The 15,186-nt window shown below is 35.8% G+C and overlaps 1 protein-coding gene and 1 long non-coding RNA gene across 2 annotated transcripts in view; both read right to left on the minus strand.

Moving 5' to 3' along the window:
• Window positions 1-1,157: 1,157 nt before the first annotated feature.
• On the minus strand, window positions 1,158-8,195 carry LOC143706192 (uncharacterized). The gene is made up of 3 exons (XR_013192944.1): window positions 8,153-8,195; window positions 4,497-4,686; window positions 1,158-1,642 (listed from the first exon to the last, which is right to left on the minus strand). It is a non-coding gene; the product is annotated as an uncharacterized LOC143706192 (long non-coding RNA).
• A 3,928-nt stretch (window positions 8,196-12,123) lies between these two features.
• angpt4 (angiopoietin 4) overlaps window positions 12,124-15,186 on the minus strand; it is a 43,226-nt gene continuing 40,163 nt past the window's right edge. The window contains exon 9 of the mRNA XM_077197860.1: window positions 12,124-13,124. Coding sequence (XP_077053975.1) covers window positions 12,964-13,124 — 161 coding nt within the window. The 3' untranslated portion in view covers window positions 12,124-12,963. The remainder of the gene's footprint in view (window positions 13,125-15,186) is intronic.

A 15,186-nucleotide genomic window follows, 5' to 3' on the forward strand; every position in this document is an offset into this window, starting at 1 on the left:
TGATGATCTATTTTTGCAGACCGGGTGTTGAATTGTGCATGTGCGCGCTTCTGTTGATTGATACACAGGCCTGTTCTTAAACCGCAAGCCAAGCTATTTAAAGCAGGAGTCGTGCTGAGGGAAAACTTAGGATGAGCCTTGGATTTGCACATCCTCTGTTTCACACTCTGTTTAATTTATGCTGCTTCTCTGATAAAATGGTGATTATGAGTATAAATCTGCAAGACATTTTCATAAGGTTAACCATTAAACAACTAGATTACTGCTGAACTGCAGAAATAATGTGTAACGCAGCGGTTTATAACTGGTGTGCTCCAACCCAAAAAATGGGCAGCAGATCTGTTCTGATAAGGTCACGAAGAGTTTATTTTAAATAATAACACGCAACTGGCCATATAATCGTACATAGTTAGGATGGTAAAATAGACAGGCTTTCCAATTGTTTAAACGGGATGAGAAACACTTCCAATATATGTAATGCATTTAATCGAACTGCATATTTTGTAGCAAATTCAACTGTTATTTGGTAAAAGTTATACAGATTGCTTGATCGTCAAATGAACAAAACTATGCAAGATAAAAAAAAAAAGACCCAGACTACATTAAATACATATAGGTTCATCTGGAGCAAGGGTATAATGTTTGTAATAATTTTTATTTGAGAGATTTAGAAAACAAAATTAAAAATATTTTTGTTCAGTATGGGTCATGTCATGGTAATCATTTTGCATACTGTTAGGCACATGTGACGCAAAACCAGAAGAGAAATGAAAAAGGGTTTGAATGAGTTTTTAAAAATTCCTAAGACAAAATTTTGACCCAGACCCAGTTTACACCGTTTTATACAACATGCTAATGGAAAAGCTGCTGAACCTCACACTCAGTGGAAATAATGAGTAAACTGGTAGTTCTCAACTGGTGTGTTGCCAAGTTAACATTTAAAGGATAAATATTCTAAGAGACCAGTCCAGTCCAGTCAATTCCATCAGTCCAGAGACAATTATATTATGCCACCTTGGTCATGATTACAATTTTACATAGTTCATGGTACTAATACATTTCAATATCTGAGTGTAAAGACATTTTTGTTTAGGGGTGAATTCAGCCTGAATAGGACACTTTTTCCCAGTCACCTCAATGGCTTAATAACAACAAAGTATAAATAATGTATCTAGTATCGATATTCACAAATATAAATTTACAAACCAAAATTGACATTTTATTTTCTTATTCAGCCTTGGTCATTATAACTTTGCACAGCTCATGCATGGTAATAACAGAATGCATGGCCCCATAACTCAACGTGAGTCTAAACCTTAATTGCTCATGGATTATAAGAAATCTATATGCGATAAATTTCCTCCGCATAATGTCTTTGCCTGTTTTTAGCTCCCACACAAGATTCCTGAGTCTTTGGGGACAGAAATAAAACGACTGTCATTTTGGGTGTTGTTCTCATCTCTTCCTGCATCCTCTGGCTTTTGGTGACTCACATACGGAGGAGGAGTGTACCGAGGAAATAAACCGTCACTTATATCACCGCTAACACCACCAGCTGGATGCACTTACTGGCTCACAATGCAGCACAACATACTCACATTAATGCTTATTAAAAGCTTCAATGTAGGATCTCGTAATGTATCTGTAAAATCAAGACATTCACAACCTCAGACAATTCACATTTAACTCATTCGGAGACATAAATGGCTTTCCTTGGGAAGAAAATAACAAAGGGGGTATTGTGATATCTCAGTAATATAGCTTTAATATCTCAACAAGAAGATTGTATGAAGAACAAATGGTGTCTACTGTTTCAGAAGAGATTTCAACATCAAATCCAAAATATGTAAATCTCAATATGAACTGAAGCATTTCTCATTGGGTTCGTCCAAGGCCAAATGATCCGCAATCATACTAAAATTTCAGAAATGTATTTGTTATTTAAAGAAAATCCTTCCACCACATCTCATTTGTACCTCTGCATTTACATATTGAAATGATACATGACTGAAAACTCTATTAAGACTCTGTTGTCCTAGACGTAAACAATTCACAGTTACTTAAATGATAAAGCTATTAGCATCGAAAAACACATTACGATAAATGTGCTTTATAATAAATACAATGAGCTGACATTCAACTCAATAACCTGAATGCATGTCTAATCTCACTTGGGCATTAGCACAAAGATTGAACCGCATATAAAATCATTTCTTCTTTAACGGAGTCGTCTCATTAACAGAACATGAGAAATGCGCTAATCAACACTGTGCTACACAATGACGTTAGCCCTACACAGTAGTCAGTCTTTTCATTGACAGCACTACATGTCAGCGCAACTAGCTTTAGCGCAGCAGCAGTAGTGGTTTGACAGCTTGGGTATCATTAGAAACCAGCTTGGATGAGACAATTAGTGTCCTCTCACTCCTCGTAAACAAGCCAACCCCGCATTTTAGCTCAGAGTTAGCACACAGCTGTATCGCTAATTGTCTCTGCTTAACCAGCAAAAACATGGTGGATTTTGTAATATTTCATACTAAATAATGCTTTGAATGTATAGGAAAGACAAGTTTATTATTAGCATTCACACATAGTGGTTAGCCAATACAAAAAAGTTCAATGGTATTACCACATGTTTTTGGAAATGGTCTCATCATAAGCAATTCCTCAGGATAAAGTTAAGACTGCAGACCTTTTTTTTTTTTTTTTGCTAAACATGATGAATGGACTCTATTAATAGTGGGTTACTGGACCGGGTAGCAATAATATTAGAATGACATAAGCTAGTTGAAGTCACTTTGTATTTCTGTCTTTGTTCTATTAACAGACAACCTGACCTACAAAATGTACCCTTGAACTATATATTCACCACAATATTTTTACTGTGCTTTGTCAGCAGCTTTGGTATGTCAAGCTTGTCGTGCTGTCACTAATAAAGCTGCATTACTTTCTTTTACGCCAATTCTACTTTTTTTTTTTTTGGTATGACATAGATTAACTGAATATATCAATTCAGATTAATTCTAGTTTCACTAACAAAAAGTATCACAGAGTACCGTGGAATTACCGTGAATTTATGGGACATAGTACACTGTTTAAAAAAAATGTATCATGATAATATCATGCTATTCTTTGAAGAACCATATAAATCCATGATAATATATTAAACAAAATATTAAACACTCACTTTTATAACCCCAAGATTGTCCAGAAATATCATGGTTGTACTATGGTACAGTACATGTCCAATAAAACAAAAACAAAAAACATCCATGCATTTGATACCATGTTATTTTTTTGTAAGGGCATGGTGTTTTGCATTTGTAAAATGGTAGGATAATACTTTGGTTTGAAATAACGGCTTTCCTCACCTTTTTTTTTAAGTTAAGTCAACTGATCACTTTTTACAGTGTAATATTAAAATGCAACTATATGAAATATGTCATAGTCCAAAGTTGACATTATCATCTGATACGATTACAGTACCATGGAAAGGTAGTAAGGCTTGTAAGGCATGTAAGGCTTGGCGCTTGGAACTGCTGTTATTTTCTTGAAAGAGCTTCAGATTCTCAGAGCGCTCTTGAAGTAGATGTGATTTTACCACATGGGCCACCTAATTTAGCCATCCAATGAGTCTGAATTAACAAACCAGAAATACAAAGCTTACATAAGGGACTGTCACCAGGTACTGCAAAAGGTGTTAAACGACACCCAGACGTCGCTCCTCTCTCTCTCTCTCCACGTTAATAAGGGCCGGTGTGGTTTGTGAGTCATATGTGAGTATGACTCAGATCAGATACTCAAACTGTCCTCAGGCACTCTCAGCACGCAGTAGCACCTGCTCGAAAATAAACCCTGTCTCTCCACTTTTCCTTCTCACCTCCCCATCTTCCCCCCTCTCTTTTTGAATCTTGATTCCCTTTTTTGCTTTCCTGCTTTTCTTTCTCCCGTTCTTAATCATATCAATAGATGCAATCAGGTCTGCTTCGGGAGCATGTCGCGACCCCCGACCGCATGCACACAGAAGTCACTGATTGTGCTTTGTTGAACACGTCTGATGAGATTTGACAGATTATCACGCATGCGATTTTCAAACAGATTTCACCTTTCACAACCATTTCTTCATGTGCAAAACTAAACAAATTCTCTTCTGTAGAATCTGCAGCCTGTCACAATGTTCAATGAACAAACGTAATCAACTGGAAAGAGCTACAAGTAATACAAAAGCATCTAATGTAATGCTGCAGTTTGAACATTGTCATTTTAATTTTCCTGAAATGATCTGCAACAACACATCCAGTTTAACTGCACAGACATCTGAGGGTACCTCTATCGCCCCCTTGAGGATGGAGGTTTGTTACGTCACACTTTCAACGTGTTGGACAAGTTTTTGCATAAAGTATATTTTCTATTTTCTCCTTCTCCCTAGTTGTTAATTCAAAACTGCAAATGCAAAACAATGTTCAAACCCGTATAAACAAGCATATATAGCCTACCAGTTTGTACAAGGAGGTCTGTAACACCAGGAGAAAGATATCTTTTGGCCTTTTGTCAATTTCAGTACCTCGGCTGCGGCATACATCCTTCAAAATCCATGATCTGCATGCTGTCATCTTTTCATGGACAATGCTGATTGGCTGATGGCACCATATGAACAAAAACAGTCCCACCAGTGACTATCCTGAGCTGTGAAATGAAAGCAGAAAAGGAAAAATGTCAATATAAATATACATTCAAATATAAGTTCATTGCACACAGTTAAGAACCATTTAAAAGTGTAGGAAAGTAAAACATTTTATAATATAACAACAACATATTTGCATTTATGACACACACACACACACACACACGCACGCACGCACGCACGCACGCACGCACACACACACATATATAATAAAACAAAACAAATACAAGTAATAGGCTTAGTACGACACATTTAATTAAAACATGGTTTAAACCATCTCTTTTGCATTACAGTAACGACTATGGAATATTTTCACAATGCATACAAAGAATAATTGTCCTAAAAATATTTATTAATATATATTAATAACTTTATTTTCTTTATGTAAAATCTATTTACTTATTTCTTTCTTTTGATCAAGCATGTTCTTCATGACAGACATGAGATTCACTTGCATGTGAAATCACATGTTCGGTGTTTGTGTTAGACAGTGTGAGTCTGTCACGTCGCCCCTAGAGAGGCCTCTGCATAATTTGAATGATTTATCGATTTGCCTGTAATAGCCCCTGCGTATATTTACTTTATAACCTCTTGGACAGCAGATTGGAAACATGTAATGAAAGTTAAGGGGAACAAATGCTAAATTTAAAAACAGAGTCATGTGTAGTATTACCTAATAAGATGCACAAACACTAATAGAAGAATACAGCACAGCATAGAATAATTTAATAAAAAGTTCATCAGTTTAAGTATATGTGTGATCTACTTTGCTATTTACATGATCAAACAGTAGATGCCAAGGTTATTAACATTACCAAGTACACTGTGTTTCAAATAAACAGTCAGCCATTATGCTGATCCATGTAAAATCAAACAAACACGCATGTACACACGTTTCTTTGCCCCACTGTTGACAAAGGCAAATAAAGTGCACAACAGTATCTCTGTAATGTACACATCATTCTGTCCCTGTCATGCGGTTTTGATGCTTTGGTGTCACACATGAACATCAGCGCCATTTCAAACATCCATTTATTCACTCTTACACGTCATATATATATTCATTAGCAAACAATCCAGATTTTCCTATTCAGTTCTGAAGAAATAAAGAAATGTAGATATTGGCAAAAATATATATATAAAAAAAATTGTGAGATATCCAACATTTTCATTATGACATTCGCCTAATATGGTTCATGTATAATTCAACCCTAATGAATCAGTTTGAATCATCACATTTCTAAATACACTCTGATGCTTCAATAACATCCATTTAGAAGAAACTTCACTTATACAATAGTATAATACTACTGGACATGTACCATGATATATTATCATGTCTAAATAACATAGAAAGATTATGGTATTTTCTAGCCAATAATTTGAAACATTTTTGACATTTTTGACATGATACTGCAAGCAAGATAAATATATATATAAATATATGTACAACAAGTGAAATACTAGAATGAATGTCCTTACATAAGCAGACAGTATAAAAGACTTCATTATCCAGCTGTAAAATTATGCATCAGCAAGTGTGTAAGAATGCATGAAAACAGACTAACATGAAAGCAGCATTGATACATCAAACCACACAAAAATAGATTCAAACTGCACCATAGTGTCAGTATCCTCAGCCCCCCTGAGCTAGAGTGTTTACGATCAATCTAGAATAGCTGAAGCCGAGTGCATGCACAGACCTCCTGCTTTAAGAATGATGGGACGGGACAGCTGCATTACCAACCACTGTTTTGGAAAAGTGTTTAACATGCCAACATTGCAGGCAATATTCACATGAGACATCAGTGACACAGTGAATTCTGCTTACGTTTATTTAGTTGCTACCTGACTAAATTAAGGTTAAAGGGTTAGTTCACCCAAAAATTAAATTATTTAATCATTCACTCACCCTCATGTCATTCCAAACCCGTAAGACTTTAGTTCATCTTCGGAACACAAATGAAGATATTTTGAACGTAATCTGAGAGATTTCTGTCCTTCCATTGACAGATACACAACTGAGACTTAGACACTTCAAAAAGTTCATAAAGAGATCCTAAAACTAATCCATGTGAATTGAGCGGTTTAGTTCAAATTTTCTGAAGAGATGCTATCACTTTTATATGATAGCAGATTCAATTTAGGCTTTTATTCACATATAAACATTCATCAACTCACACATCAGTTGTGGTAAATGGAAGCTCAAGCATGTTCACGTGACGTGCGAGAACCAATGAGGTTCATTATTGTGTTATGCGTCACGTTTGAGCTTCTGTAAAACCAATGAGGTTTGTTCTCACGCGTCAAGCAGGTTCGGTTGAGCTTCTGTTTATGTTTGCTGATCAATGTTTAAATGTGAATAAAAGACTAAATTCAATCTGTTCATCATATAAAGTGATCGAGTCTCTTCAGAGAATTTGGACTAAACCCACTCAATACATATGGATTAGTTTTATGATCTCTTTATGAACTTTTTGAAGTATCACAGTAGTAGTTGCGTAGCTGATAATGGAGGAAAAGAAAGCTCTCAGATTTCATTAAAAAGATTTCGATTTGTGTTCTGAAGATGAACGAAAGTCTTACGGGTTTGGAATGACATGAGGGTGAGTAAATGATTACAGAATATTCATTTTTGGGGAACTGACCCTTTAAAGAAATGTTCCCCACTCAATACAAGTTAAGCTCTACTGACAGCAGGAAATACTTTTGACAGACAAGCAAGAATCACATTTACAGTAATGCAATTACAACGGAAGCCTATATACATGTTAAAATACACAATATTTTGAGTATAATCAGGAAAATTCAAACATACATGTGTTTGACAAGACTAGTGAGATAATTAAAATTGTTTGTGCAAGGTTGCAATATTTCAACCCCATTATTAACATGTAAACTCAAACAACACAATTTTGCATCGAGTTGCACATTCAGTTGCACAAACCCATCATAAAGCTTTGAACACACACTCTTAAAAACAAAGGTTCTTTATTGGCATTGATGGTTCCATGAAGATCCGTTAACATCCATTGAACCTTTCCATTCCACTAAAGGTTCTTTATAGTGGAAAACATTCTTCAGATTATGTTCTTCACACAAATAAATTTTTTTTACTAAAATCAAATGTTATTTGGGGAACCAAACATGGTTCTTTTTTCTGCTAAAGCCAATTTTCGAACCTTTCTTTTTTTTTTTTTAAGAGTGTAGATGTGAATTGTAAGTGCTTCACTGTACATTTTCAGATGTTATTGTACACTCTGGTCAAGCTTTATCAATCATGACCTGATTATTTGCACAATAGCAAGACAATTTGACTTATTTAATTTAACTTGAATTAGGATGTCAAACTTCAAAAATTATCAAGCTGATATCTGTAACTTTATCAGACAGCATGGTATATACAGTATTAGAGTGAGAAAAAACCTAACATCACATAACTCATAAAATCAAACCACTTATACTCACTAATGTTTGCACTGCACTGTTGTTTTCCCTCCACAATGATGTCACTTCCTGTAAATGATGTCATTAGGAAATAGCTCTTGTAATTTAAAGCGATATTACAAAAGAGACCATCAGGTTGGAAAGTGATATAATTTGAATGATTAGCGATTAAAACAATATTCACAGTAAAACCTGTTTTGCTTGAAACAGTTTGCATGAAGAGAGAAGCAAATGAAGAAACTTCTGTTATATTGTAAATATTGAAATATTTCTTTAAAGGGGTGGTTGATTATGATTTCACTTTTCTAACTTTAGTTAGTGTGTAATAGCATAAACAACATCTGCAAAGTTACAAAGATCAAAGTTCAAAGTAAAGGGAGATATTTTCATTTTGAAAAATTGCTTTTTTAGGACTACAACAAAAACGACATTCCTCCTGGGTTAGTGACATCACTAACCCTAAAATTGACATAAACCCCGCCCCGGAACATGATTTATAGATTATCAAGACAGAATATGCTATTGACTAAAAGATAACTACAATTAAAGCGACATAAATTCATCAATTAACCATTCAGAAATGTTGTCTACATGTTGTCACTTCTTCTTGAGTCGCTCCTTCTTTGTCTGACTCCAGTTTTTACCACCCCTTTAAAAATTGCCAGCTTTTCGCGTTAGAAATGCAGCTATGAGAAAATTACAGTAGTCTATCAACTCAAACCTGGGTTTAAAAAAGCACAAGTATTTCAAACTAACATGTTTGTTCACTTAATTGTTAGACATGAATGATTTCCTTCTTTAATATTTGTATGCTTATGCATATTTTAAGCAATTTATTAAGATGAAAAGATACTGCACAACACCAGTGACCCTGGTAATCTTTGGTCATTTCACCATACTAATAAACCACTGTCACCATCTGCCCCCTACTGGTGAAGTCTGACCTCCTGATTTCTCAAGAACATCATTATGGCACTTCACAGGGATGATCTCTTGTATCTTGGTATCTTGTTAAATATGTGGATTATAAAGCTAAATATTAGTCAAACAGAAATCAACTGCAACACACTTCATGCAATTGCCTTAGAGAATTTTCATCATAACCTAGATTTCCCTCTAGCTTCTCCAGAGGAACAAGAGCTGGAGGGGCAGAGCAAAAAAAGAAAAAAGAGAGACAGAATCGAGGTCGAAAGAGGAAGGGAGGGAGAGAAGGAGAGAGAGGAGGAACAAGAAAGAATGAATGATATAAAAGAGTCAAATTCAGTTGTCATGCAGTACTGCTCTGACCTGAATGTACAACCTACAGTCTTCATCCAGACCTGAAAAACAGTTGATAGTAAACTGGTAAAGATATACAGTAGATAAATATTTCATAAGCATTTAGAATGATCATTTATAGAGGTCATGCTGTAGACCTGAGGCATAAGGTGTGCTAAATTGATATTATAGAGTTGATGTGACTGGTCTGGTCAGCAGATGGAGCTAGAGAATAACTGCATGAAAACAATAACCATTTTTTCTACTGAATGGTGTTGAATGTTGATTAGTATTTCCTATATTTCTTTTGGTTATAGTTTCTTTTTTAAACAGAATTTCTGTAGGCTTCTGTTTGCGAGATGAGATTCACAGTATAGGTCATTTTTGTGGCACGTATATATAATAAGGCTTGTCTCAAGCATACACTTCTTTTGCACAGGTGACCAAACATCTTAAATATGTATAATTAGCCCCTCCCCCCCATCCCATCCCATCCCATCTTCACCACAACAACACAGCACCATGCACATGAACAGATCATATAGTTGTTGTGCAAGGTAGTGTTGTAGTACTCGACACGGGTCTTGATCTTGAGACTGGGATCAAGAGCGTTTTTTGAAAGTCTTGTCTTGTCTCGATCTCGCCCAGCCTTGGTCTTGGTCTTGTCTTGGTCTGGACTTGGCCTCGGTTTAGGTTGACTACAACACTAGTGCAAGGGTTAGTGCATACACTCACAAGAAGAATCTCATTCTCTCTACTTGTCGTGTTGTATAAAAGCAGTAAAACCCTGTAAATAATTAGAAAAAATTGGTAAAAATAAATCGGCCAATAATCCTTGTTAGCATGGCTCAGTTTGCCCCGCTGGCAGATGTTGTAACTGCACCATGTTTCCATAAAACATGTTTCTTCATTGCCATTTAGAAGTATCCTTGTATTATGACAAATTTATATCCAAGCATCATATGTCATTTGCTAATATTTCATAGACGATCTACCGGCACCCAATTATTTTTGGAGGCTCTTAAAAATGTGACAGGGACTCGTTTATTTTTCCCTGTCTGTTTCCCTTCATGAATCCTCTTGCAAAAATAGTGAGAGTTTGACATTTGACACGTTCTTGTCATGCCATTATAACGCAATCAGCACCTCTATGCAGTGATTATTCATTAAAGATCCATCAATATAATTCAATAAATATACTATAAATATCATGCATGAAATATTAGATCATATAATACAGTACATGTGATCAAAATATGCACCAAATATCTAAGCAGTTTATTGCTCATGTAGACCTCTTAAAAAACAGAATGAAAAAAAAAATGAATATCTGACATGACAAATTGACATTTTTACAAAGCGAATGAAAAATGATCAAGGAGGAATGTCTTCCATATGGCTCGCTCCGGCGGTTCTTGGCAGAACAATTGATTTTCAGTTAAATAAAAACACAAAGTCTGAACCACAAAAAGACAGGAAAGCCTTTGGCGTCTTCAACTTCTTGTACAGGATAGTAAAATAAACCCGGCCTGTTGAAAAGCTATTATCCAGTTTGACAGTTCAGTAATGATCTGAAGGGTTTATTATCAAACAGTATTGATATGTGATGAAAGGTTCATGGGCAGAAGGTAATAATGCATGTTGAAAGGTTTATGCTCAGTTTATGTGTTCATGTATATACCACAGCAGCAATTAATATCATTGTTCATATTGTACAGTTATAGGAACAATCAACTCCTATCCGCGGATCTGTTGTTTAACCCTTGTACTTTGCTCCTTAAAGTGCATCCTCCTAAAAAAACATGATATATTTTTTAAATGGAAACAACAGGTCACACAGAACATCAGTAAACAAAATATAGTATCTTTCTCTTACACACAAAACAAATCACAAATCACACAGGTACAACAATTATAAGACCATAAACACCCTTTATGCAAGTACACAAATGCAACACATTGATTTTGCATTGCTGTAACAAACTCCTGTACTCAAGAGGAAACTCTATTGTATACCTTCAGTAGCTAAAAACATGGCAAATACAAATCACTTGCCAAGCAAGTTTTTCTTTAAACTGTTGCTCTGCCAAGACAGTAAGCAAGGCTGTTTACGCTAATGCCTGCTAAAGTGGCCCTTACAACAATGCTAAGAATGTGATGCATATTAAATTTTCAGAATGCAACGACAGCCAGATCTTGTGCAGCCAGAAGCGTTTGTGTTCACATACCTGTCTGTAGTAGAGTATGTTTCGGGCCTAATGAGCACAAAAAAGAAAGATGCAAAATATAATAAAATATCCAGTTGATGCAATGATGCAATGTCTCAAACTATCTACCGGACTAGATGTCTTCCTAGTTGGTGAACGTGATTTCACCAAGTACCGCATGTTCCTGGATCAACATCGTTGTTGATCCTGGATCAACTTTCCAATTAACCAATCAGATTTGAGGGACAAGTTTACAGTTTACGTCAAGTTTAAGCTTAGAACCAAGGTGAAGTACTTAAACATCAGTGTCATTCACCTATCATTACCCTCTGATTTTAGAGAAACGTTATGGGTAGGGTTAGGTTTAGGGGTAGGGATTGGGTAAGGACTACATTTTGGGACAGGAATGTTGATCCAGGACCATGTCTTACTTGGCAAAATCACGGTGAACATATATATATATATATATATATATATATTGTTAAAAAAATGCTGTTGGAAAGAACTCAATTAAAGTATCATTGTATCATGGTTTCCACAAAAATATGAAGCAGCACAACTGTTTTGAACATTGGTAATACTACAAAACGCTTCTTAAACAACAAATCAGCATATTAGTATGATTTCTGAAGGATCATGTGACACTGAAGACTGGAGGAATGATGCTGAAAATTCAGCTTTGCAACACAGGAATAAATTATATTTTCAATTTTATTCAAATCGAAAACAGCTATTTAAAATTGAAATAATATTTCAAAATATAACTGTGTTTAGTATATTTTTTATCAAATAAATGCAGCCCTGGTGGGCATTTTCTTTAAAAATAAAATAAAAAAAATTAATACCATCCCCAAACTTTTAACATTAGTCTACCTACTTAGTCAGCTGCCTCGCTAAGTAGTTACCAGCTATTATCTTTTACAAAATAGTGTAAAACCTCTCAGACATGAAGGAGCCTCTGGTATTCCTCTGGAACATCCAGAACAGTTCCGGAATCTAGTGAGGCTCGTGAGCCTTTAGTCTTGTTAAGTTCAAAAGTTATTCCTTTGGGATTTTTTTCATGCCACAAATGATGTTCTGACACCATGAGAGTACAACGAAAGTCGCCATGGCCATCATTGAGAATGTTTTAGGTTATGAGCGACACGGGAATTCAGCTGTGAGGGTGAAGCATGTTTGCATGTGTAAAAGGTGAACAGTGGCATGAATTTTGGAATGAAGCTGAATTTTCAGTCTAATCGCACCCACCTCCATTCATCACTGTTCTTCCATTGAATGAGATTTTTATCTGTCTCCACCTCATTGCTTCTATGTCCCAAAGCAGGCTGCTTAAAGTCCAGCCATTCAGACAACATGACAAGCTTCAGGTCAGAAATCAGCTGGTCGGATCATCATGGAAGTGGACTGGAGTGAATAGCTGGGTCCCCGGAAGTGATGCCACTTAATGCCATTGAGCTTGCGGATGTTGTGACCCACGGTGTAGTAGATTCCATTAAGGTTGGACAGACCACAAGCATCAAACCACCAGCCTGAATGAATGACAAATGAGAAGAGATTGAGATAAATACTTTAAACAAATGTATCATATTTTAGAATTTAATGTTTAGACCACTTTGGGTCTTTATCAGGGTTATTATTGGTCTTGAAATTAGGCCTATTAGAAAACATAAACTAAATGAACATTACATGTTTAGTTTAGTTTAAAAAATCTCAAAAGCACACAACAATATTACTAAGAATTATACTAAAAAAAATCTAATAAAAAATCTTAATAGAAACTTAAAATATTTAAATAATACTCAAATACCAGGGGTCTTAATTTTACATCCATGTTTAATTCTTCTGGGAATTTTGTTTATGAAGTCTATACATTTTTTAATATTTAAAAACTGTTTTTGTAATAATTTTCACATTAATCAAATGGCTTTGGAAATCTTAAGAATATAAGGCATGATTCGTATGGACTAGTTGTATAGTACTTTTACGCTGCTTTTTGGAGCTTGAAAGACTTACAATACAAAATGAAAAAAGCAACCTGGGGATTATGCAAAATATTTTATTTTGCATTCCACAGAAGAAAGAAAGTCATACGGGTTTTGGAATGGCATGAGGTTGAACAAATGATGACAGGCTTAAAAATGACATCTCAAAACAATCAAACCCTTTGACCCATCCCTCTCCTCTATATTACGTCTTTTTATTTTTCTCTCTGCAGTCTGTCAGTGTTTCAAAGAGTATGTAATTCCCATTGTGCGGTTGATGTCTCAGCAAGACCTGTCAAAGCAAACTGTGATTCTTCAATAAAAACCAGACTTTCACTCTTCAGAAAGGACACCGTCTATCTAGCCCTGATTAAATCAGTATCACCTCCCTCAACGCATGTTTAGTTTGGACCGTCCGCACAGATGGATCCATCTTTCGATCTTTTGATTACCATTTGAAATGCAAACATAAAGGGCACTCGAAGGTCTCCAGCCGGTTCGACTGTAATTAACTCCAACAACTTTCAAAATCAATCGCAATGCATGCTATTTAAAAGCTGTTTATCTTGGAGCCCAGAGGTGTGGGATCTGTAGTCGAGTGCAGCCATAGAGTAAATTGTTTGGATAGCGGGCGTTGAAAAGCGGGTTTGAACTCTGGACGTGTTTTACATGATTCTGCGACGGGGTTGCGTTTTCTTCGATTAGCAGAGGATCACAGGGATTTTGCATTACCGTTTCGGCTTCAGATCCAGGCCACAATTGAAGAAATGTGAGAAGATATGAATGTAGATGGCTTGGTGAGTGCCCGTCTACAATCAGATTAGTCTTTATGTAACAAGTATTTTAAGTCAAATGACTGTTTATAATCTAAGATCAAGGTCTTTGTTCAATTCTGGTGATGTTTTCATCATTCGGATGAATGAAAGTTAACTCTTTCCTCGCCATTGATGAGTTTTTCCGTTGAAGAAGAATATGTGCGTTAACCAGAATTTGTAAGCTAATGTGATCATCAAACATTCAGCAGCATATAAATCAAAACTGCCTGAGAAAAATGTCAAACCCACAAAGAGGTATATGACAGAGGAAGCTTTTGGGTCGTCGATGACTCGATCTACACGATCCACTGAATGTTTTGATCATCGTTCTGAATCTGATTTGGACAAAGGCTTCATCCAAAATCGCATACTTCCCTACAGTGTGTGACAAAAAAAGTATTGAATACACAGTACTCATAAAATTGTAGGCAAAAAGTACTTTATGAAGTACTTCTTCCGATGAGATTCTGAAGTGTGCAGCAGAATGCACACTTCCCATGAGGCCACGGGAGAGGATTTGTGAATGGCAGTGAAGCGACATAACTGACACTGGTTGACCACATGATAATAACAACATGGCGAATGTAGTACGTCTGGATTACATTCATACTACACACACTCATACTATATAGAATGTACTTTTTTAGCGGTCGCGAAGTCAATACTTATTCAAAATAAGTACCTACTCAAGAGAGTATGTGATTTTGGACGCAGCCAGCATCAGACAAAACCATATTTTCTCAGCTTTTTGTTCGAAATGTTGCTTACCCACATTCAAGCTTTGATAAAAAAAA

Source organism: Siphateles boraxobius, unplaced genomic scaffold (assembly GCF_051911475.1).
Source record: "Siphateles boraxobius isolate OS27281-9 unplaced genomic scaffold, OSU_SipBor_1 41, whole genome shotgun sequence".
Taxonomy (NCBI): Eukaryota; Metazoa; Chordata; class Actinopteri; order Cypriniformes; family Leuciscidae; genus Siphateles; species Siphateles boraxobius.